Below are 26,895 nucleotides of genomic sequence, written 5' to 3' on the forward strand. Positions count from 1 at the left end.
AAGATGAATGTATTGACATGGAGCACAATAGGTTGAATTGTGAGAGCATTTGGGGATTAGACTCCATTGCTAATAGTTACATAATTATTAGGGATTAGAGATGTCATGAGGGGACAGGACGATGTCTAGACACTGGTAGTGGTGGATGAAGGGAAAAGCCTGAAGAAGACATATTTTACTTTAAACAAACTGCCAGTGAAGAGAGATACATCCACTTGTATCAAAAGTAAGCATGAATGAGTTTTGAATTAGGAAATACAATGACACTTGACACAATGATTTAAAGGAACAGTTTTACATTTCGTAGGGGAAATATGAACGGTCAGCAGCCAGATAGCTTAGTTTATAAAGACATTTCTCACATCATGGCCTTCAAATAGCACATCAAGCTGTTTTTACACTTTGGTTTTTCTTACATATTAAATATACGAGATATAACATGTTGATTAGTAAACTTCAGAGGTACTGCTAACTGTTTCCATGCTTCCTTCCACTCCTGGCTGTAGCTTCATATTGAGCGCACAGATGTAAGAGTGGCATCGATCTTCTCATTGAGCTTTAAAACACTGGTTTGCAATGAAAACTAGAGCTGCATTTGAGGATTATTTTCATTATTGCTTAATCTGCAGATTATTTTATAACTATTTGATTAATTGTTTGGGCAAGAGAATGTCACAAAATAGTGGATAAAGTACATCCCAGCTTCTCAAAGTCCTGTAAATGTTTTGTTTTGTCAGTAAAAAATCTAAAGACATCACTTTAATATGATATTAAAACAAAGGCTTGAACAACTTGAATGAGTCTCTGGGTGTGTCAGTTTATGTGTTTTAGCACTGCGGATAAAGTTTATTTTTATCCCTCACAGTCGTATTCTTGAAGCTGTTCCTCCTCCTGTATTGTTCTCAGTTGCACCTTTGATATATTATTCCACCCACGTGACATGCTGTCTTGTTCCCATCCCTTGTTGTCAGGTGGTGGGCGAGGCAGATCGTGAAGAACATCCCTCCCTCTGACATGCAGGAGGTTCGGGCCAAAGTGGCGGCTCTGACGGCTCTGAGCGGAGAGAGGAAAGACTGGGGAGTCAGCAGAGCCTGGCAGAGGGACTACCTGTCCAACGTAAGAACAACACACAAACAAAGTGGAGCCAGGGTACTCTTGAGTCTCCATTTTCAATCTATGATCTACCACACATCATGTTGAGATAGTTCATGAAGTCCTTGATTACTCTTGGTATTTACATGAAACTAGTTCCAGTTAAGAACGAGGATTCATTCTCTACCTTGGGAAGACATATGTTCAATATTCAGAGCATTCACAAGTCAAGCTTACTTTTACCTAATGTATTTATTCTAGGTCAGCAACTATGCTTACATTTTTGATTCATTAATTGATATTGATTTATAGTGTATAAAACGTCAGATAGACAGTTTTCCTAAATCCCAATTTAACGTTCTCAAAACAGCTTGTTTTGTCTGAGCAACTTCACATATTCAGTTTATAATCATACAAATCTACAGAATACTATAACTAGTCACAATTATGGCACTTTTGATTACTAATGTCGAATAACTGCGAACTGATTATGAAAAAGTTTGCAGATTAATTTTCTGTCACTAATTGTTGATTTGATTTGACATCTAAAAAAAAAAATATAACAGATCATACACTGCGACAAATACATATTCCTTTAAAATATCCAGGATAACACAATTAAGATCAATTACAACTTATTCCTATTGTGGTTCTCTTTGTTTCAGCTGTAATTGATGTACTTCTTAGTTTATCTGTTACATGAGGAGATGCAATGCAACACATGAGCACTACATCCATGTTGTTGGCGCTGACGCGAGTGGCAGCCTCTCCAGTAGCTCCGTGTTTTTCGTGTTGTTTTAGCACTTTAGTTGATTTGGTTAATTAGAATTTTCTGTACAGAACTCTATAAATCCTACGGATATTGTATTTTACGATAAGCAACAAAGCGGCGGGAAACTTGTTTTTTCAAGGGAGAAGCTGCTTTCACTTACATTTGTATTTATAATGTACAGCCTTTATCGCTTATTTTAAATTGTATTTGTACTTACTTTTTAATGGAGGGGGGGGGGGTAATGTTAAATAATGTATAATGTCTTTTAAGCTACTGGATGCCTAAATTTCCCTCGGGATGAATAAAGTAAATCTATCCATCTCTCCATCTCTATCCATCCATCCATCCATCCATCCATCCATCCATCCATCCATCCATCTATCTCCATCTCTCTATCCATCTATCTCTCTCTATCTATCTATCTATCTATCTATCTATCTATCTATCTATCTATCTATCTATCTATCTATCTATCTATCTATCTATCTATCTATCTATCTATCTATCTATCTATCCATCCATCCATCCATCCATCTATCTCTCTCTCCATCTCTCTATCCATCTATCTCTCTATCTCTCTCTCTATCTATCTATCTATCTATCTATCTATCCATCTATCCATCTCTCTATATATCTATCTATCTACAATCCAGGTTTCAACAACTACAACAAATGTAAACAACCAAATGTCAAATGTATAAAACAGATCTGGTGCTTTTGATTGTATCCCATGACCTTCTTCAGTGAATGGAGCCTAATCAGGGATCATCACATGACCTGCGACAAGGACAGGGGTCAAGAGGATTTTACGTCATTAATCAGTTTATGTGTTTACAGTTAATTTGTACTCATTTGGGTATCGACCACAGTACTCTGCTAAACACAAACAAACCCTTAACTAGATCTTTTTAATGTTATTAATGTGTTAAAGCAGCTTCTTACTTTTGTAAGCAATCCAGGGTTTCATTTCTAATTGTTATCGGACATTTGTTTTGCTTTGAAGCTACGGCAACAAGATCCACTATGCAGTGGGAACAGCTAATAATAGTTTAATCTTCTATTTTTAATAATTTTAACTCCAATGTCCAATGAGCAGAAGTTGTGGTTTCCCTCCTCTCTTCACTCTGTGTTACCAGAAGCCAGAGATGTATTTCCTGTAACTCAACACAACAAGATGCTCATTCCTTTAATGAAAATAACTGGAGAAATCCATTGGATGTTTTGATTTGAATTTATCACAGTAAACACGACTTGAATGCTCAGCAGTGTATTGGATCACAGGAAATCATTTGTGTTTGTGAATGTATATGGTGCATGTGACATCGAGCCTCACAGCATGACTAAAGGAGGATGGTGTTTGTGAACACAGCCCTTCTTTAATGAATCCCACAGCTGGCTCATTTAACTGCTAATCTGAGCTTGTTTGGTGGCCAAAGGCTTGAAAGACGCCTTCAGGGAGCATGAGCATGACTCAGTCACTCCCCTTGTTAGTTTGTCAGACGACCTGTGACTCGCAGTCCCCTTCAGGGCTCCAGCTTCACAAGATCGTTGCTAATTGCACAAAGACCTATAGAGAAGTGTATGTAATCCAGCATGCAGCCAGCCTGAATCGTGACCTGTATGTGGCTGCCGTTGCTTTAGATCAGATGACTGAGAGCAGAGAGGAGGGGTAGAACGAAGGTTAGACAAATGAGTGTACAGTATGTCATTTATTCTCAGAAACCCTCAACAAGACCAAGAGTCAAAAAGTTTGCTTCATTATTTCCAATTCAAGCTCATTTTAGAAATCAATGAAGTGTGCGGGGAGCTGCTGAGTAGCTCTTTGGACCCAAACACAGACAAGCGTGAGGAAGGCAAATGTTTTTGCCGTATGTGCCAAAATAGCAACTTTCATAGGAACAGAGCCATCTTTGAGAGCAGTAATCAAATCTTAATACATCCATGATACGGGGTGTAATTGTTAAACATCCAAAACCGTTAACCTCCAACTTTAACAACCTCCACATTCCTCTGAAGACTTCCCACAAGATTTTGGAAACTGGCTGCAGAGATTTGACCCCATTCAGCCAAAAGAGCATTCACTGATGTTGGGCGATGAGTTTATTAATGCGAACACCATTTCTTTATAGAGCTGGCTTTGTGCACAGAGGCATTGTGAGTCTGAAACAGTCCAGTCAATTTTATTCAAATGGCCCAATATGACAAATCACAAATTTGCCTCAGAGGGCTTTACAGTCTGTACAGCATACGGCACCCTCTGTCTTTTACGACTCTTGTTTTGGATAAGTAAAAACTCCCCAAAAAAACCTTTAACAGGGGAAAAGAAATTGGAAGAAACCTCATGAATAGCAACTGAGGAGGGATCGCTCTCCCAGGACAGACACGTGCAGCAGATGTTGTGTGTACGGAATAAACAACTAAATTACAATATAGACAATCTTTCTGAGAAGCACCGAGGCAGTACTGTTTCCTACCAGCAGAGATATGATAAACGGGGTATTCACTATGATCTATCTTCTGATAGTCTGACAACTTGTGTATGTATTGATAAAGAAATATGTTCAAAACAGCTAATGCCACAATGATAGCAACAGGTACTCATTCAAAGTGTGGTGAATAATAAATATTATTTCAAACGTATGCCTGGTTAATGTCCCACAACGTTTATATAATGTGTGGTCGTGTTCTGCTATTAAACACGCCAACATAATATAACTAACGTATTTAGTCAGTGTATGTTATGATTGTCAGACTGGCCACTGTGTTAGACCAGAGAAACCTAACGTTATACAATCCTTTATTTACGGCGCTATTGTTGCACAACATTGTCAATAAAGACAGAAAACATATGTCATGAGAAATATGCATCAGGGGACGTTACAGGTGTGACAGTCTGAGTTGCATACCACTTTCAAGCGGCACATGCCGTTAGGAAACGGTATATGCCGGTGGAACACGAGTGGCATATACTCCAGGGATCGGCATGTGCCGCTGAACCACAGCAGCAAACCATCAGCCACTTTTTGACCTCGGCGTCACTCCCCTGTTATGTAACATTATTACTAAACTATGTGACCATGTGAATTATTCATAAAATAGCGCCGGTCTGATATAATCATAGAAACAGTTTCACCAAATCAATTTTAATTTCTATTGGTATTACAGTAACTAAGTCTTTGGTGATGTGTCTGAACCATCCAGACGGAAGGTCTTGGTTTGCTGAGTGGCAGTGACAGTTATCACGTTTAACTGTGATTGGATCAGCTGTTTCAGAGCATTTAATAATCTCCAAACCTGCTGATCTATATTCACCTTCACCATATTGACTCTCTTTCATGACATATGCTTTCGGGATGATTGGAACTTTAAGGCTTAATAAATGCAAATGATTTTCAACCGGATTATGCAAACTGCAAATACTCTATTTCCTCAGAAGAAAAGTGGAGCGTCATTCCGGTGAGCTCCAGCAGCACTACACCTATGTATGTCCATATGACAGAATAATATATATGTATATGTTCCTCTACACCATGTAAGCTGGAAAGAGGACAGACTGATCAAGCAAAACTGAAGGAGTGAGAGGAGAGGAGAGGAGAGGAGAGGCGAGGCTGGATCTCACGGAGAATGGTGATCCAGATCCAAACAGGAGGGGATCTTCCCCAAACTGTGTCCACAAATCTGGAAGCACACTGAAATATTATTGTGTGCTGTAGCATTAAGATTCTCCGTCACTGATACTCAGGGATGTCCACATGCTTTGTTTTATTCAGTATGAATACATCTTTAAGAAATATTTCCAGAGAAAATGTTTATATGAATTTAGCTGAATATACACTTGAAGGCAAAATAGTTGCCGGTCACATAGAAGTACATTCATTTCATTAGTTTAGCTGCAGTGTCAGCCGCCCTGCTCCCTCTCTAACAGCACGTCAAACACCGGGTCTGGTAACAGCAGCCCGAGGCCACACGCTTTGATCTGCTGCTTATGGAATTAAAGTGATAAAAAGTCTCGGGAGCGGCTGAGTGAGGTCGCCCAGTTTAAACGACGACATGCATTCCTCTACCGCCGTGCTGTAGCTGGTGGCTGCTTGTATAACACGGGGTCTTTCTTTTCTGCAGGTGCGAGACTGCCCTCAGACCAGCTCCGGCTTCATCCGTGTTTCTAAGGAGCTGAGGAACAGAGACGAGTACAGTCAGGTCCTCTTCTCTAGCTTCTGCAGGAAGGTACAGTACGTGGGGGAAAGAACGCGTTGAAATGAAAATGTCTGTGTTGTGTAAGGAGTTACTTTTCTTTGTTGCTTCCTTTAGCTTTGGGATATTTTTCTCGCTGTGTTCTCTGTTCCACCCACTCGCACCCCTTTCTCTCTTCTGTGTCCACTTGAGATTTCATGTTACAGTTCTGAATACAACCCTCTCAGACAGGAATATAAAGAAATGAGATTTAAAAAATCAGAAAGGGATTGAACTGTGAATTCATTTTATTTTGTAAAGTTTGCCTCTTGGGACTCAACTAAATGGAGTCAGCTGAGGCCCTGCTTATTATTCATGATGAACTCTGTTCATCTCCCTGTGGATAATAATGGCCGTATCGTCCTTATCAGGGATTGTAGAGAAAGGGCTTTCACTAAACTCTGGGTGAAGGCTTAGCCAGAGTATATTTGAAGATGCGCAGGCTTTGATAAAGTGAAATAAAACAACCTCCAACACTGACAAACCCACCAGAGCCTTCGTCTTTTTGTCTGAATTTGTTTAGTTTTGTGTGTGCCGCTCGTTTGTTGCTGCACAAGGAAAAGCTATTTGAAGTCAAATGAGTGATAACCCACAAGATCCTACATGTTGCAAAGAAATGGCTCTCAACAGAAAATAGAAAATGTACAAACATCTTCTCTCTTTCCCTCCTCTGCTCTCAGGTGAATAGATTCAACAAAAGCACAGACCGAGGACTGCTCATCACAGACAAATGCGTCTACAAATTAGAGCCAAAGAAACAGTACAAGGTGTTGAAGAGGCTTCCCTTAGACGCTGTAAGTACTCGCCTGGGAGCTGCATGCAGACTCTCCCACATTCATGCACCGATGCACAACCTTGATCTAATGCTAAAGCAGTCCACAGTCATCCAAATATTAAAAACACATACAGTACACAACACCTTTATCACTATGACGCTCAGTGTTGTGTTGGGAAAACGTGGATACGGACGACTTTTGGTGAAAGTAAAATAAAGATAAAATCATGTGTTATGTTAAAGGAATAACTCAGCAGTGTAGTATTCCCCCTTTTGGAAAGAGACAGATTAAAAAAATGGAATGTTCATAATCAAAACATCCGAGGCCGAGATCCTGACTTTTGATTTCTAATGTAGGTCAGCTCCTAAAATACGCAGGATCTTACGGATTCCCCTCATGGCATCTTACTGGTTGTGATTGTCTTCCTGGTACGCGACCACATCTTTCAAACTCTATCAGTTATCGCTACATGAACTTTCCCAGGGGACCAAGAACCTTTTGAGGATCCCTGAGCCTTTTCATCACAGGAACAATAGTTCTGCTCTGGTTGGGGGGGGGGGGGTTAGCACTTTCCAAATGTTCAGGGTGTTTAACAGAAGAGTGTTCAGTGCTCAAAGTCTCCTGTTTTGACCGAAGTCATATCTGTAGCATCTGCATCTTCATTCACAAAACAAGGAAGTACTCTCGTACTGATATAACGACTGAGAGAGAGCGAGTGAGCTAAAGATAGGGAGAGGTGAAAGAACAAAGCAAGTGGAATGAAACCTCATTTGCTGATAGTTTTATTGCAGATACGTAAACAAAGATAAACATACCAAATCCTCCGCTTCAGAGGCTGAAGCTACATGTCTGTGACAAAAAGTCGGCATCCCCACCTGCTCATGATGCATGTAGCAGGTGAGGAATGAAGGAAACAGCATTGTTTGTTAATTGCAGAGTTATGGTTAGTAACTACACTGTGATGGTTACCAAAACATTTCTAATGGTGGGGGGGATTTTGGGGGATTTTCTATGGATTAACCACCGGTACTTTGCAACATGGCGTATATAAGAGCTACTGTATGACATTTCCATGGCATGTCATCATATTCAAACATTTTGGTGTCAGAATTGTTGAGTGGCAGTTTTATTAAGTGACAGTAACAACACCTACATAACACACAAGGAGTCAGCACAGCTGGACGTCCAGCAGTGGTTTTACAGAGAGACAGAGAGAGGGAGGGAGGGAGCGCAAAACATGCCAGAGGGTTCAAAAGCATCATTATGCAGCAGCAGAGCAGCTAAAGATAGCTGATGCCATTAAGCTCTGCTGCTCAGAGTGAAGGATATGAGTCTTATCCAGGTCAGAAACAGAGAACAGAGAAGGAGCAGTGCAGACTCTGCCCTCACTTTGTGTCACCACAGTCAAGTTCAACCCGCAGCAATGAAGGCTGACATGTCACTCAGGCCACAGACTGATGGAGAAGTGTGTCACCGTGACCAAATTCCAGAGGCAAAAAAAGTGTCACTTTTGTGAAGTTTCCTGACATTTTATAAAGTAAACCAAACAATTAATAAAAAAAAAAGATGAATGGATAGTGAGAATAATCTTTAGTTGAGTACATTGATATATAAACGGCTTTATATGACGTGGAAATGTGTTAATGATCAGAAAATGTCACCGATTTTTTATTTTATTAGATTATATTCGACTTTATTGTCATTGTGCAGAGTACAGGTATAAGACATACTATTTTAAATCCATAAATATGTCTGTTCATCACATTTTTACAATAAATAACTGTCACTGAAAACTAGAGGGACATGAGTGTGACACTGTCGGGACACACAGTCGTCCCCGCTGGATTAACCTGTGTGTGCTGCTGTGGGCTTTAAAAGTGCTTAATCTGCTCTGTCTCTAAAATCTGTGCCACAGCTCACTTCCTGTCTCTCAGTCTACATACCTCTCACACTGTCCTTCTGTCTCTCTCACACTCAGTGGTGGACTGTAACTAACTACATTTACTCTTACACTTCTACTCCACTACATTTTGGAGTCAAATATTGTACTTTTTACTGCTCTACATTTGTTTGGTATCTTTGGTCAGGCCTACTTTGCAGATTTAGATTATTAATACAAAATATTACATTTAGTCTAGTTAGTATAAAATGAGTCCCACATTTAGAAGCTGTAACATTAAAGTGATCAACACATTAATGCATCACTGTTATATAATATACAGGACTCTGCATAATGAGTACTTGGTACTCAAAGTTTATTTTGACACTAACACGTTTGTACTTTTACATTAGTAAGATCTTGACTAGTATTTTTGGCCTGAGGCTACTTTTACTCCAGTAAAATATCTGAATACTTCCTCCCTCGCTGGTTGCAGTACATCTGTACATTATTCCAACTGGGTTACACTTCATGACTTTCCCTCCACTGCACCTCCAGCACACGTGCACCCCGGCCACATGTTCTGCCTCCCTGCACTCTGAGCAGGAAATAATCCCCAGACTTCATTCATGGCGTGAGTTTTGATCCAGGATATACTGTGCTGTCCTGTATTAAATTCACAGGTATAATACACTGACGTGATAATCCCTGACATTTTTATACAAATGAAATGTTCAGCTGTCCAGTGTGTGACACTGAATATCAATCCTTCAGGCTGTAGTCTGTCAGCAGTATTCTCTCTCACTTAACTGAACATTCAAACAAGTCCTGCATTCAGAATTAGGGCAAAGTACAGAAGTGTTGTATTTGTTATGCACCTGCTGATGCACTAATATGTAAGCAGCACTTTACTATTGTAATTGGAGTTTATTTGAACTAAATGATTTAGCGTTGTGTAGTTTAATGTGTAACAAGGTTTCATATTTTATCATAAACCAGCAAAGTAACTACAACTATCAAACAAATGTAGTGAAGTGAAACGTACTGACATGTAGTAGAGTAGAAGGATAAAGTAACAGAAAATGGAAGTCAAAGTCTTAAATATAATTTGTTATGCATAGAAGTGGAGCTGTGTGGTCAGCAGGAGCAGTCAGACTCAGGTAGAGTTGGTGTTGTGTCTGACTGTGGGTTGTTTCTCTCCACAGTTCACAGGACTGAGTGTGACCAGCGGAGCTGACCAGATGGTGGCGCTGCACACGTCCTCCCAGGATGACGTCCTGCTGTGTCTGCAGCGAGGGGAGCTGTGCACCAACCAGGATCGAGTGGGCGAGCTGGTGGGAGCGTTGGTGGACCATTTCACACGGTCAGTTCACATAAGCACACACCAGGAGAACCTCGCTGACTTGATCCTCAGGCTTCCTTCTCTGTTTGCACCGCAGCCTTTGAAGGCCTGAGATGTTCCATTGTCTTAGGAAGCAAGCTAATTTTAAGAACTTAACCTTACAAAGCTCACGACTTCCATAAACTGACCCTTTAACAGAAATATAACAGATTTTATAAATTAGTCCTGAACCTTTGTTTCTTAAAGGTGTAAAACGTAAAAACAAAAAAACAAAACAACTAGACCTATGTTATATATGTTGGTAAAGTTGTGTACTTACTTTATCCCAAATGTTTTCAACAATTACATTTCTTTTAATCAAGGTAAGAGTGCGTTTCATTTGGTCACCTGTGATGGCGTTGTATGCCCTTTGCACATGCATAATATCTTAATACAGGGAAACGTTAGCGGTTAGCTTGAAGCCGCTCCTTCGTGTGTCCGCCAGGAAAACACTGATTTTTTTTACGTGAAACTGCTTCCTTCAGTGTTTCTACTAGTTTTCATCACCTGCTCCGTTTGTTCTGGAGAGGAGACCTCTGTGGATGTATCTGGCTCTCGGGAAAGCCTTCTGAAAGATGAATATTGAAATAATCCTAACCGGGTGAAGCTGACTGCAATGACAAACTGCTATGATGCACTGCACCACCTAACTCCATCTTTTGTTAATGTTTAAAGGAGAGACCCCTAGTGGCTGAGAAGTACATACTGTACGCTTTCTTTCTTTTTCATAACTTTTAGATATTGACAGGTTGCAGTAGCTCATTAAGGTCCTTAACATTCAGAAGCACTATGGGAACAAGATGTTTTGATTCTTTGCTCGTACAGATCATTTATTTGTTTGTTTGTTCTAAGATGAGGCAGGTTTTCATTAGAACTAAACACCGCAGCAGCTGATTTCTCTTGTCGCAGAGCTTTCAACAGAGAGGACAAATGGACTAGTGATTGTGAAGTGATTGTTTGGAGAGAAAACATGCAGCCTGCTCGGGTCTCTGTGTCACACGAATAAACAGCACAGCTGACTCAGAGTAACTGGTCAAACAAAGTCTATTAATGCAGCATAACAGTTACGCAAATCAAACTCTTGGCATTTATCAGTGTCATAGTTGTCGGTGTCTGCGCCCCACTCTGAATAAATGCTGTGAAATGAATCACTCACGCTGACATTTATCACATTTATCACTCAGAGCCTGATTTGTCATCATGTTTATAAACCTGATTCACATCCGCCCACAAGCAGCCCTGCCAGACTCCTTTTCAATGGCACAAGTTTTCATCCGGAGCAGACTGTTTTGGTTGTTGTGTGTGTGTGTGTGTGTGTGTGTGTGTGTGTGTGTGTGTGTGTGTGTGTGTGTGTGTGTGTGTGTGTGTGTGTGTGTGTGTGTGTGTTGTTGTAAGTACGGCCCGCTGAGACAGCATCCAGTCTGCAGTGATTGGTCTTCCAAAGTATTAATCCTCCAAATCTTGCCAGGACCACGAGTGACGTAAAGATATGCACAGTGGAGCTGGAGCTCGTCTGCTGAAGATTCATTGTGCTTCGACCTCTTTATTGTCTGGATTATTTTCAAAACAAGTTCCCCTTACTTGGTGCTTCTGAAGCTTTCAGCCACTAAGTATGATACAGAAATACAGATGATAACAAATGAAAGCATCTTTGTTTGTTGGGTTCTCTGTTAGTTCATATTAAAATCAATATAGCACACATGCGCATCATGTATATATAAAGACATGATTATACATACTTAAACACACTCAATTATACAGAACAATTCATAGCTGCTGAACACACTTCATATACTCTCACACACACACACACACACACACACACACACACACACACACACACACACACACACACACCTATACTGTACCTACACTGCGGTAATGCAATCATACTAACTGCAATTAAACACCACTGTGCTGAAGAAAGCCATTACATGTGGCTGAGAGCTTTGCAAACACTAAGGGAGTGGGAAGTGAGACTTTTTATGGTATTTATCTTTATTATTTAATCATGAAAATTGAATTTTGAAAGTAGCATGTGCAGAGTAAACACTGTAGTTTAACTTTTAATGGCAGGTCTTCAGCTGACAGTTAATCTACATTTTTATTGTATGTATAATTGTTTTGTATTGTGTTGACGTTGCATAACACACATGCATTATACATTTACATAAATAAATGTAATGAATGAAGTTATTTTCATTATCGATTACAGATTATTTTCTCGTTTCAGTGATTTGTCTATAAAGTGTCAGAAAATAGTAAAAAAGATTGAGAAGATATTTGGCAGATAATGAAAATAAACAGTTGCAGCCATAGTGGTGACATACACCCAGTTACCTTTTTATTAGGTACACCTAGCTAGAACGAATGCAGTCTAATACAACAATCCTGCAATAAATCTACCTTCATAAATATTATAACGTTCACTTCAGCATAGAGAGGTGTTGAGGTTTTGTCCACCGTACTCATATCAGTGACGAGCTGTGAAAAAGATGAGCCTTGTTCACAGTCAAGAGTCAGTTGTATGTTCCTCATGTAGAGATAAATTATGAAACTAGCTGTCATCTCCCTCACATCATTGTGATGCTGCGTCTTATGTTCAGTCACTTGTTTTGTTTTTGCGTCTCAGAGGCCGGGCAGACGGCAGCCTCACCGGAGTTTGTGTTTATGCTTTTATGAGTCTTTCCTTGTGTATGTTCAGCTCGCTGATCCCAGATCCCTGGTGAGGCTTTTGTGGGTTTTACGAGTCTTAGACTTTTGGTTTGGATTTTTTTTTTTGGGGGCGGGGGGGGGGGGTTAGTATCTGAAACACCGGGGTCCCTGCAGCAGCTGCCTGGCTCTGGTCGGGGTGCGGCGGGCGTCACAGAGGAAAGTCGACCATCGGGAGTCCGTTTCAGCTCTCCGCCTGTCATTGTGCCACCATCTGTGGTGAATAGAGGGGTCGCGACCTCAACTCACGAGACAAAGTCAGGGGTGAACTGTGTAAGTGTGTGAGCATGTGCGAGGGGGGAGAACATACATACAAACACACTCGTCTTGTGCTTTCTTCTGTCAGGAAATCAAACCCCAGACAGTCACGCGCACGTCATGTTTAGTTTATAAAGTTTGGAGATTGGTCAGGGGAGGAAACAGTCAATGGAACGATTGTGTTTTCTCATCTCTGGAAATCAAACACGAAAGCGTTGATCTGTGAGTGTGTGAGTGTTTGGTGGCACAGTGAGTTGTACAAAACTGGGTCATGGAAGGCAGCGTTAGGTAAAATCTGACTTCAAAGCTGCTCTGTGTTGTCTGCGAAGACGAGCTGTCTGGTTCTCTGTCATGTCACATCCGTCTGTCGCTCCCTCGGCGGAGCTCATTCCTCCCCTCACTCCTCTTTCCTGTACATACCCTCATCCCCGTCTCTTCCCTGCTTTCTCTTCCTGTCACCTGGGTCTGAGCTGTCTGTATGAATGAGGCATGTGTGTGTGTGTGTGTGTGTGTGTGTGTCGGTACGTGTGTTTACTGTGTGTGTTTTGGAGGGGGTTGGACTCGTTTACCATCTGCTGGGACAGCTGGGGGAGTATGAGTGGGCTAAAAGCAGGATTTAGGGTATGATCCGCCCCGGCCTTAAAAGATTGAGGAGGATTCTTTACTTAAAAGGCAATTTGGGGTTTTTATTATCTTATTGAACACGGCCAGAGACTGTTTTCAGAACAAAATAGAAGTCTCTGCATCAGCTGTGATGCTTCACCAAAGATTGCAGTGGTTAGTTTGTGCCATTTTTACTGAAATGAAGAATGCATGAACAAGTTCTTATCTTATGTGCCTACATTCATTGTTTCAGTCAAATGTTTGTCAAAAATGGCATCTTTGAGTATTTATTAGTTTCATAAAATTCTAATTGATTAAATGCAACCCACATACCCTAATCCTTAACTATGTTGTAGCATTTATTATGGCTGCAACTAACAATTATCTTTCATCTAATTTATTTTTATTAATCAATGAATCGTTTATTCTACAAAATATCAGAAAATAGTGAAAGCATATCCAAGTCCAAGTTCTTCCAAGGTGGTCAGTCCAAAACCCAAAAGATTGCACTTTAACAGGATATAAATCAGAGAATAGCAGGAAATCTCTGTATATGAGGCTGAAAACAGCCTTTTAAGCCATTTTTGCTTCAGCGATTAATCAATTATCAAAATATTTTTCTGTCGATCGACTAAATGATTAGTCATCTAATCGTTGCCGCTCTAGAATGTACGTTGTTATGTTCATCTGTGGTGCCTCCACTGCATTATTGAAGCTAACAAAGTCAACAAACAACTTTATCTTTTTTTACCATTCTGCCATCTATGGTATTGAATCCAAAATGCTCTCTCACGTTACGTCTCCGCTAGTTTGGTGTTATGATAAAAGCCTAAGCATGCAGTGAGTCATTTCACAATTTTGCTCAATAATAGACTCAAAGTGACACCCCAATTTTAAATATCAAAATTCCTCTTTTCTCTCCTGTAAAACATGAACATATTTTTGATGAGTCATGCTGTCCTTGAGGGTGTGTTTATGAAATCATCCAATCAAATGTTATTTGGAATGACAAGCTAACACCTCACATTATAAAATAGCACATTAGCTTTTGGGCAAAACAGCTATTCCCCTCCTGCCTTTTATTTGTTTTTATTTACTCTCATCTCTTCCTCTCCCAGCTTCTCTCTTCTTCTCCCTCATTTTCTAAATCAGCACTTTCAGTTATGAATATGGAAAGACCTGGGACGGTGTTGCATTAATAGAAATCTTCTGGGTCACCCCCTCCCTTCCAAGGGAAGAAGCAAGAAAAAGAGGAGAGAAAAAAACATGATTTCATTAACCTCAAAGCATATGTGAGTGGTCTTGTGATGTGGCTTTTATGACCAAAGACACACAGTGACCTGTTACTGAAGTGGAAAGACTTGTTGACTGTCTTGTGCTACCTCGTCGGACGTCAACAGTTTGTCGGTTAGTGAAGGCCATCTCTATTCTAAATTCACTTTTGAGGTCGTGAAAGGCGTCATCCAAAGCCTGAAATAGCCTCCTCTGTTTCTCTGCCTCCCCTCTTTTTCTCCCTCAGTGGCTGTCCTAGATGTGTTCGTCTCACGGCCGGAGCAACAGGAGAGGCAGCTCATGCTCGGAGATCTCCTCGGTCAGCTCATCCCTTCTCACTTCCTGTTCCTCGTTTTGTCTTTTTAGTTTGTTTTCCCACTTTTTCACTTCTGATCTTGTTTTTAGTTTTGGTTTCATACATGGCTCAGGATCAGTGCTCATGCAGTGTTGATCATATGGAGAGTAGCCAGTGATGGAATGTAATTAAGTACATTTACTGCGCCGTCCCTCCCCGCAGGGAGAGACGGCGCAGCGAGCTCTAAGACCACGGCCCCCGGGAAGTGACGAGGTCTGGGCAAGGGGCTCTGTAAAGCTCATGGCCAGAGCTGCAAGCTTTTCCAAGCCAACCTATAGCCGGGGAGAGGTCCCACCAGGGGATCCTACCACACCAAGCAGCTGTCTCTGACCCGCAGAGTTAAATCCCCAGGGCACACTGCGCCGACACCCCCCGTTGAGAAGTGTAAAAATATGTTCTGCTCATTATGAAAGTGTGGTGGGTGTTGATGGGAAATGTACGTCTGAAACCATCAGTCAATTAATCGACTGACAGAAAATAAATGGTCAACTCCTCATTTCATGGTTCCATCTTCACAAATGATTTGAACAAAACAAACATTGCGAAAGTGCCCATTGGACATTTAGTTTTTAACAAAACTAACAATCAATCTATTAATGGAGAAAATGATCAGCAGATTCATACATATTGAAAATAACAATTAGTTGCAGTCTGATAAAAAACAGTGTTGCTCCACCTCAGCCAACAGTGTAGTCCTGCTTTTACATTAATGCAATGGTAACTGCAAAGAGCTCCGGGTGTGTCTGACTCTACTTTGTTATTATCATCTATAGTTTTTAGCTGTTTGTTGTTAGTAAATAAATTATAGTGTTATATAATAATAGTATTAATAAATCATTTGAGCACAATATTAGACTAATTGATACAATGTATCATATCAATAGTATGCGAGAATAGCTGTGGACAGAGATATCTCACTCACTCTCTCACTCTCTCACTCCCTCACTGACTCTCTCTCACTCTCTCTCTCTCTCACTCACTCTCTCACTCCCTCACTGACTCTCTCTCTCACTCACTCTCTCACTCACTCTCTCACTCTCTCACTCCCTCACTGACTCTCTCACTCTCTCTCTCACTCTCTCACTCCCTCACTGACTCTCTCACTCACTCTCTCACTCTCTCTCACTCCCTCACTGAATCTCTCTCACTCTCTCTCACTGACTCTCACTCTCTCTCACTCACTGACTCTCTCACTCCCTCACTCTCACTCTCTCTCACTCTCTCACTGACTCTCTCACTCTCACTCTCTCACTCCCTCACTGACTCTCACTCTCTCTCACTCTCACTCTCTCTCTCACTCTCTCACTCACTCTCTCACTCTCTCACTCCCTCACTGACTCTCTCTCACTCTCTCTCTCTCTCACTCACTCTCTCACTCCCTCACTGACTCTCTCTCACTCACTCTCTCACTCTCTCACTCCCTCACTGACTCTCTCACTCTCTCTCTCACTCTCTCACTCTCTCACTCCCTCACTGACTCTCTCACACTCTCTCACTCTCTCACTCCCTCACTGACTCTCTCACTCTCTCTCTCACTCCCTCACTGACTCTCTCACTCACTCTCTCACTCTCTATCACTCCCTCACTGAATCTCTCTCACTCTCTCTCACTGACTCTCACTCCCTCTCACTCACTGACTCTCTCACTCCCTCACTGACTCTCACTCTCTCTCACTCTCTCACTGACTCTTTCTCACTCTCTCTCTCACTCTCACTCCCTCACTGACTCTCACTCTCTCTCTCTCACTCTCACTCTCTCACTCCCTCACTGACTCTCTCACTCACTCTCTCACTCTCTCTCACTCCCTCACTGAATCTCTCTCACTCTCTCTCACTGACTCTCACTCTCTCTCACTGACTCTCACTGACTCTCTCACTCTCTCTCACTGACTCTCACTCTCTCTCACTCACTGACTCTCTCACTCCCTCACTGACTCTCACTCTCTCTCTCACTCCCTCACTGAATCTCTCTCACTCTCTCTCACTGACTCTCACTCTCTCTCACTCACTGACTCTCTCACTCCCTCACTGACTCTCACTCTCTCTCACTCTCTCACTGACTCTTTCTCACTCTCTCTCTCTCACTCTCACTCTCTCTCACTGACTCTCACTCTCTCTCACTCACTGACTCTCTCACTCCCTCACTGACTCTCACTCTCTCTCACTCACTCACTGACTCTCTCACTCCCTCACTGACTCTCACTCTCTCTCACTCTCTCACTGACTCTTTCTCACTCTCTCTTTCTCACTCTCACTCTCTCACTCCCTCACTCCCTCACTGACTCTCACTCTCTCTCTCACTCTCACTCTCTCTCTCACTCCCTCACTGACTCTCACTCTCTCTCACTCACTCACTGACTCTCTCACTCCCTCACTGACTCTCACTCTCTCTCACTCTCTCACTGACTCTTTCTCACTCTCTCTTTCTCACTCTCACTCTCTCACTCCCTCACTCCCTCACTGACTCTCACTCTCTCTCCTCCTCTCACTCTCACTATTTGTATAGCCCAATATCACAAATTATACATTTGTCTCAGTGTGCTTTACAGACTGTACAGGATACGACATCCTCTGTCCTTAGACCCTCTGTCCTTAGACCCTCTGTCCTTAGACCCTCTGTCCTTAGACCCTCGCATCGCACAAGGAAAAACTTCCTAAAAGAAACCCCATAATTAAAGGGGGAAAAATGGAAGAAACCTCAGGGAGAGCAACTGAGGAGGGATCCCTCTCCCAGGACGGACAGACGTGCAATAGATGTCGTGTGTACAGAATAAACAACATAGTACAAATACAACATTTGACAGAAAGTTTGGATGAATCCAGGAAAATGTCAAAAAGGCTTCCCGGTGTCCAGCAGGACCAGGGCAGCAGGCGCAGCCACGATTCCTGATCGTGACGTAAACTTTATCAGTGGCAACGTGCCACATGAGACACAGACACTCCGGGGATGATGCCCCGGATGATGAGTTAGTAACATACATTTACATAAATGCATACAGATAAAGAGGGAGAAGAAGAGAGGGATCTCTTTAACTTAAGGATCTGAGTAGTTCACTGAGTAACTCACATATACTATGCTAACACTGACCTATTTCCTTCTCAGTTCGCAGGTCATGTGGTTCAGTGATTTAGCCTCAAAGTCCAGCCTGAATCTGTTGATTACTGCACGTGTGTGAATAATTCAAATATGTTTTTTTCCTAGTACATACATTTCCATGACATATAAGCATATTAGAGTTCAGCATCTATAAGTAGAGCTGGCACCAGATTTAGTTTCAGTGTGTTTCTGGCTCTTTCATCTTGTGACCAAATGCTCGTATTAAGAAAATACATTTTACAATTTTCATGCATACATGAGTAATATTAAATTATAAGGTCACATAGTCAGTACTGACATAGTTGAGAAGTTATGTACTTTTCTAAATAAAGAATAAGCTCAACTAAAAGACCATTTATCTCAATGTAATGAACATGACTTTATTTTTAACCACAGCATTCTGAATAATAAATAATCAATATTTGCACATATCAGATCAAGATAATGCTGTCACTACAACCTATAACTCTTCTTTAGAAATGTTTTCACATGACCCATATAATGTCTATTCAAATATGTCCATGTCAGATATCTAACACTAGACAATCCAAATAACTTTTATTGTTCTGTCTTCATATACCAACACAAAGTACTGCATCACCGCTGCCTGTAGATATGCTATTTAAAGTATAAGTAATGTACAAAAGCCCATTCAGATGTGATTAATATTAGAGGGAAGTTGGTAGTAAATTAATAAAGGTCGTCATTCGAATGGCATTTTAGCCGCTGGCAACTAACCACAGCTGTGCGGGAAAACCATGTGACCATGTGACTTAGTATCTAATATTATCTTCTGGTGATTGTTAAACTGTGATTTCATCCTCAACACAGGCAGTTAAAAAGACACTAGTAAAAGGTTTGTAAGATTTAGGAGGATTTATTTGCAGAAATGGAATATAATATTCATAACTATGTTTTCCTTTGTGTATAATCACCTGAAACTAAGAATGGTTGTGTTTTCGTTACCTTAGAATGAGCTCTTCATATCTACATAATCCGCCATGTTGCTCCGTCATGTTTCTACATTAGCACAAAATGGACAAAGCTAAGTCTGGCTCCTAAATAACAGCAGGACCAGTGAGTTAGCTAAAGAAACAGGAAGTATGTAGGGCTGTAACTGTTACTTGGATGGGGGTTGTTAAATCCCAGACATATGCTCTCTGGACGGGATTAAAATCACTGATCAGCGCAGGTTATAGAGAGGAAAATCCCGTCCTAATAGGGGTTAAGAATGCCGTCATGGAATTAACTGAAAATCCTACAGTACATAGCAAATAAGAGTATTTATAATTCAAGGCATGTGCATTTTAAATCAATAAGAGTCTAATTCTCCTGCTCACACTGTCCTGTTGAGAGATGAATGAAAAGCTTGAAAATACTGTGCTGCAATTTGAAGTCAGACAGAAAATCATCAAATGATAAACAAAATGAAATTATAACATGCCAGTGAACATGATACCCAGTACCTTCTGGTTAACCAGCCCTTCATCGCTGAGCTAAACAGACCCGTGTGCACTGATTCATTATGTTGATGCTCATGAAATGGATTTCACAAGAAGGTCCCGGCAGACATAAATGGTGATATGATGTAGAGGAAGGATTTAACAGTATGATGGGATGGGTGGTGTAACTCGGAGACAGTGAATACTTTACATCATATTTTCCCCATGAGCTCATTCCCGCACATTAACATCAAAGACACTCGGCTGTGGAGGAGCAGATTTTATGAAGACGTCCTGACGGGTGGCTCGGTTGTTAAATCTCGGGGACTTTCTGTTCGAGCATCTCAAAGCCTCCTGGGCGCACTCAGTCGGCTGCTGACCTCAAAACTGCACCAGCATCAAAAGGCCTCTTTGTGGATTCAAACGGCGCACACGTGCTGCCTTTAAATCCACCGCAGAGTGCAACAAATGGGTTCCTCTGCAACATGTTCATTCTTCACAATAGTCTCACTGTACTGTCGAACACTACATAGCGATTCATTAGTAAAATAATCATTTGATCTTAAGAGGCACACGTCTTCTGGTGTTGTCACTCAGCTGATTTCAAATGATGAGTTCAGAAACAATCACTAACATGTCCAAAGCTCCTGCTGCATAAAAACCTCTGATAGTGATCAATCATCTTCACTTATTGATAATCAATTTGATGAGACGCTCGGCTCTCCCTCTGCGAGCTCCCTCGCTGCTAAACTAATTTGCTCTTATCTCAGAAACGTGTTGGTGGTCTCTGAGGAAAAAGTTAGTTCTATGAAAGTACATCGCACTTGATGACACATTTGTGACCCCATCTTAAAGCATATTTGAACCGTTTCTGAAAACTCTTCATGCATAAGCTCTGCTGTTGTTACAGTATGACTCATTTCCCCCCATAATGCACCCTGAGGAGACTCAAGACGCAGGGTGCAGCTGGTTGAGATAGGCCCACTGTTTCTGATGACTGTGATGGTAATTTGAAAGGATGATGAACACTGTGATGGTCTGCTCCCCGCCACCTCACCGCCGAGAACTTGAGTGGCCTCGGCCCACGCTGCCCCTGCTGCCGGGGCCGCAGATGCTGCTGTTGCCCCAGAGATGGTTGCCAGGCAGCTGGGGAAGTGCTAATTAAGATAGCGCAGAGGAAATTGCAGGCTTGTGTTGCGAGTTGGTGTATAGTCGGGGTGGAGAGGATGGGTGGGATGAAGGGAGAGCTACAGGTGAGCATGAGACAGTTTCCTCTTGTGGTCTTTCAATAAATGTATGAACATAAGGCCGGTGAGCTTAGCTTAGCATAAAGACTGGAAACAGGGGGAACAGATAACCTGGCAGCCCCTCCACAGCTCACTAATTAACATGTTATATCTCTTTTGCTTAGTCCGTACAAAAACTGTAGAATAAAGCTGACGATACACCGGCTGTTGAATAGGGGTTATGTGCAGAAACATTTCTTGGCTCTGACAGACAACCAGCGAAATCTCCAGGAAGTTACAGCTCCCAGCCAAGACATAGTCTGGCACAAAAGCCACCATACAACAACCACGTTTTTACATTCTCAATATAACGTGTAAACTTTTATAGGTGCTGGCAGGCGGATTTAGTTTCAGGATTCTTTCTTCAGATTACTTTTTTAGTGAGGAATCAAAACATTTTAGTACACAACAGTACAGTGCTTTCCTGAGTCGTGTTGAGACAGCAAAAGAGTGTAAGTATTGAGTTACACTCCACATGCTTTTGCAGAGGTTCTTTTCTCCTTTTTTCCATTTAGATTTTATTATAAATGTACCCTGACTGACAAACATAGACAATATGACAATACAAGGGCATTGCACAGACAAGTGAAATCAGTGGAAGGAGGGAGCGGGAGGGTTACAGTGTAAAAGTATTTCTTGCATGTGTTTCTATTTAACACATAGTGTGACCATAGGAACGCATGCATGCATTTGATCTTACATCAACACATGCTTCTGCAGAGTGAAGAAAGCTCGACGAACAGTTTTTCATTTGCACGTCTCGTGATAGTTGAGAACAAGGCTTATAGTTTCTAACAATGGTGACTGTGGTAGCCTGAGAAAATGCTTCGTCACTGTTCACAGCAACCAAACGTGTAAACTGAAAGTAAAAGAAACTTTAAATACTGACAATTAGCTTTAAAGCAAAGCAGACAGTGTCAAGTTCAGATCCTGACAGCAGAGGAAATTTCTTTTTGAAGTAAAGTTAGCGGTAACAATGTCGTGTATCCACCTTTCTTTTCGCTCCATCATCTTGTCAGAGAGATTTGAAGAAATGACAAATGCTGTTGCTGTTTTCAATGACGACAGACTTCAAAGCATCACAGAAAAAAAACGTTTGATTGTTTTATGTTAAGCATAATCTCTGCAGTGATTAAACATAACTTCCATTTTATACAATGACGCCGAAAACAACGCGAAGTGAAGCTCGCCACAATGATTGCCTTTGTCTGCGGCCCGGAGGCGTGCTCATGCATTTCAGGCGGGAAGAGATTCTTTGTAACATACAGTTTGTCTACATGTCACAGGAGTCACAGGACCTTATTGGCTGCAGGTATTCTCTGGCTGAAATTCACCAATAAAAGTTGAACTTTTCTCAACTTTTGTTTGGCCGCATTTCGCCGCAGAATCAAAGCGACCGCAGCTGGCTAACCTCGGAGTGCACGGCGCAGCTTTGCACAGACATTGCTTGACAGCTCCCCGCACTTGGCCACTGCTCTGGTGTGTTTTCGGTACATTGTGTTGGAACAGAAGCACTCACTTGTGACAGTACTCAATTGCCGTGGACAGTCTCAGCCTGCTGTCTTCAGCTGCAGAAAGCTGCACATTCCAACAGGTCTTCACAACCGATCGTCCACAGTCGTCAGGCGCAGCCAGGGGCCTTCCTCGACACACAGCTGGTGTCGTGTTTCACTAGTGGTAGCCGGTATGATGAGATCAGTATCAAACACAAAATTCAAACCCTGCGGAGGTCAGTGGGTTTCTGTGTCGGCCTTGCTGCAGTAGGACAGGACAGCTGGTTTAGGGGGTTCAGCCAGGCGGTGTTTGAGGATGACGAGGGGCCAAGTGGGAAAAAGAGAGCAAGGCCACACCTGTTGGAGTGACTTATGATGGACAGTGACACGCATTTGGAAACGTGGTCAATTCCTTTTAGCCCCAAGAAAGCAAATAATGTGGCAGCCTAAAGAGAGTCATTTTGAATTTTAAGCTTGAAATACATGAGGTTCCTACACAAACTGTGTTTATCTTTTATCTCTCAGACCTCCCGTGTCTTGACCCAAACAACCCGGGTCCTGACAAAGTATCAGGTTGCAGGTTTGGGTTAGGCGGTCTAAATACATGTTTGGTTATTTTTAAATGTAATTTAATAAGAATTGTCTCTCTTCCTCTCTCTGAATGTACCAATTATCTGCTTTCATGCTCCGTCATGTGTCATATGTAGATACCGAATGCCCAGTAGGAAGTGGGAAAGAGAAAGACTTTACTCATGCTTTTGCACCAAATGTGATGCATACTGCCCCAAACACATGTCTGACCGTATTTGTCAAGCAGACGCATGAGGCTTGAGTCACAGTTTGCAGTGTAATATGTGCAAGTGTCTGCAAGGTGTCTCTCCTCATTGCATATGCATTTAAGGGAGGTTCTTTGCAAATAACAACCTTGTTAAACCTCTAGTGAGAGCTGGCCCAGGTCTGGGACATGTGCTTATTTACTGTCTTACCAAGAGTTAGATGAGAAAAACATTATTTTTATCTCTTTGCTTTCAGTTCAAGAAAAGCTGCACAAGGTGTTCAGCCTGGCTTAATAAAAAGACTGTTAGCATGCATCTCGTTTTCTATCTCTACTGGTTCCTTTTGAAAGGGACCTTTGAAAGCGCTAGGCTAGCGTAACCCAATCCCCTGTCACTGGTGTTTGTGCTAAGCTAAACTTGTCTTTTAACAGCTTGTGAAAAAAACCAGTTGAATGAATCCTATGATCATTTGAAAATGTTGCCACTTTCACACTCCAACCCTGAAGTGATGTACACATTGCCAGGAGGAGCTGTATGTGAGAACGCAAATATCATCGGACCGGACATCAAACGGACTTTACCCTGCAAGCTCCCCAGTACGAAGGCTGTGTAGAGACCTTGTGTGAATATATCTTCTCATGGCAGAGAATTCACGGCGAGCGAGTTGATGAATTTTCTATCAAGGCGAGAAAACAAACATCCGAGGGTGAAGAAAAAAGGTAATTTACACGAAGACACCAACAAAAATGTCTAACTGGAGCGACGTCGAGATTCAGGAACGTCTGTCTTTAAGGGCCGACGCCGAAATCATCAGACAAATTCGAGGAACGACAAGAGACTCGGTTGTTTATGAACAAATTACAAACCGGGGTGTAATCATGCTTCCTGCACGCTCTAACAGGGGCAGCCCCTCATCTAAACCAAACAGTATTTTGTGTAAGTGACTGTGCATCTTAATAATATGATGGTGTATACACTACAGTACTTCACATATGCAGTTTATTACTGAGCAGTAATCAGTGTTTACATCATACATGTTTAGAGTGTGATTGTCTCTATTCTCAGATTTGAGTCAATCTGACGCTCTCACCTGGTGTGTGTGTGTCTACTGTATTAAACCAGATTGCCAACTCTTTTACATAACAGCTAATACATTATGTAATCTGCATAAATTAACTTTTCAAAAGTGGGACTGATTTGCAGCCAGTGTTTTTGAAGAGGACCGTCAGTCTGCGGAGAAGAGGACAGCAGTTTGAAACCGTATATTAGGTTGTTCTTGCCAAAGGAGGCACACAGTTGCCAAGGTGGCCTACATGCATGAGCCAGCTCTGCTTCTCTGTCACATTATCAACATTCAAAGGCGTCCACAAATAGCTGGTTGGCAAATATTGTTCTGCATCTGCTTTTTAAAAGCCTTCAAGTTGGGTTCAAACAAAGTGCGTCCAAGGATAGACAAACAACAATCTGAATACAGTCACCAGGGAATTGGGAATATCAACCATGCACTCATAGTGTCCGACTGTGACGTAGGGTGGATCCAGTGTAAGGCTCTTTGTATGCATACTGCAGAGCCAGCTTGTGTGTGAGGGGTCGTCGTGGCCGGGCCGAGGTCGCAGGATCCCAGAGGCCCGAGAGGAAGCAGCGACTTCACAGCGGATCATCTTTAGCTGACTGTACAGGAACCGGCCTGTTGAGCAAGCAGTGCCACGCTTCCTTGTCTCAGCTGTCAGCAGAAGCACCTGCACTCTGGATGTGACTGTGGTCAGACAAAATGTGTGAAGTGATCAATAACAAACAGTTTTAATGGACCATTGACATTGCCCTGAGGAGCTGTTTTAGGGTTACATATGGTTCAAGGCATTCGAACACACCTGTCAGGGTTAACAGACTAGTATGTTTTGAACCTGAGATACTTAACAAGATGAATAATATGTATGTTCCTAATTCCTGTGTGTTTGTCTTTTTCTCTTTCAGTATAAGAAAAGTCCACTTTCCCGTGAAGGTTTGCCGCTCAGCCGTGCAGCTTCACATGCGAGGGAAACCAAAGAGCGTCACCGTAGAAACCAAACAGGGTCAGGCCATCGAGGATTTCAAGAAGAGCAGAGATGGTTTCATCCTGCTCGTCCCCGCTGACTAACTGTCCGTCCAACCCAACCCACAGTTTGACCTCAGGAACTAGATGCTCTGTTTGGGGAACTGGTCCCTCAATTTCACCTTGAAAAACAACCGTTAAGAGTGTTTAAATACTTTTCACAAGTTTTGAAGTGTGAAGAGAAAAGTCTGCTTTCTTAATCCTGAGCTGCAGGAGGACAATGTGCAGCAGATAATTATGGAAGTATTGAATAGAGAAATTAGGAGATTATCATGTTGTTGTAGAAACTCACATGCCACATGTATTAAACTGTCTTTGCTTTTAATGTTACAAGATATTTGAAGATGGAACCAAAATAAATGCACTTTTTGGATGACAAATTATACATCACGATACAAAACAAAACAATCACAAGAAAACATTCCAGATATATTTTTGTATATTTGAGTTGAATTTAAATTAAATGAGAACTATGTTTGTGCCTTGTCTCACGCTGTTGCCTTAAAAAAGGTAGACTGACAATTATTCCATGTCAGAAGTAATGAAAAGAAAGAAAATAAATTATTCAAGATTTACTTAAGCGAGCTCTCTGTGTGTTAATTTCTCCCTTTGCCACATGAACAGACAACATGTTGTAGACAAGTCTACATTATACAGTGATTAAAACATTTCTCAAAAGTGCTTTTGGGTTTAAAGACAAGAAAATATGGATGAAAGGGGTCAGGAGCCTCTAATGTGGAAAGATGTTCAATGCAGTCAAACAAAATGTCACAAAGTGTTTTAAAGTGTTACCCAAATTACAAAAAAGAGAAGCCGATGTTTTCTCACTTGTCATTTGTCCACATTTTGAGATATCGTGTAGGTCTCAGTACAATGGAGGTGGATAATATTTCAGTTGACATTGAAAGATTATATTTATACCAGTTTTCACAGACCTTCTGTGCTTGAGTATAAACACAGATACAAATGCGTCCCGGTATAAAATGTGCAAATTGTTGTTAGAGACTGAGCTAGTGTTAGCTGGTTTGATATCTGACAGCTAGCTTGGAGATGTCACAACAAGTCGATGGTGGACCCAATTGCAGCACACAGGAAACCAAGGATAATTGGTAATGACTTTTATTAGTAGTCAGGAGCAGGTTATAGCCGAGTAAACAGAGTGGGATGATAATAATCCACAAGGACAAACCAATAGGTAGCAGGCAAGGGGTAAGTCGGGGCCAGGCAGAGGGTCGGGAAACAGGAAAAGCAGGCAGGTCAGGGGCAGGCAGTGTGGGCAACGAGAGTTCTGTTTAGGGAAGAGCGCTGGAAAGACTACTTTCTACTTCTACTATGTTGTTTATCCTATACATACGACATATATTGCACGTCTGTCCGTCC

General features: G+C 41.7%; 1 protein-coding gene across 1 annotated transcript in view; it reads left to right on the forward strand.

Annotated features, from left to right (window-relative positions):
• The window catches only part of myo1g (myosin IG), a 51,820-nt gene extending 25,725 nt beyond the window's left edge, over positions 1 to 26,095 (forward strand). The window contains 5 exon segments of the mRNA XM_029443073.1: positions 972 to 1,116; positions 5,984 to 6,088; positions 6,775 to 6,888; positions 9,955 to 10,112; positions 25,398 to 26,095. Of these exon segments, the coding sequence (XP_029298933.1) occupies positions 972 to 1,116; positions 5,984 to 6,088; positions 6,775 to 6,888; positions 9,955 to 10,112; positions 25,398 to 25,560 (685 nt within the window). The 3' untranslated portion in view covers positions 25,561 to 26,095.
• The last annotated feature ends 800 nt before the right edge of the window (positions 26,096 to 26,895 follow it).

The sequence above is a fragment of the Cottoperca gobio genome, chromosome 11 (assembly GCF_900634415.1).
Source record: "Cottoperca gobio chromosome 11, fCotGob3.1, whole genome shotgun sequence".
NCBI lineage: Eukaryota > Metazoa > Chordata > Actinopteri > Perciformes > Bovichtidae > Cottoperca > Cottoperca gobio.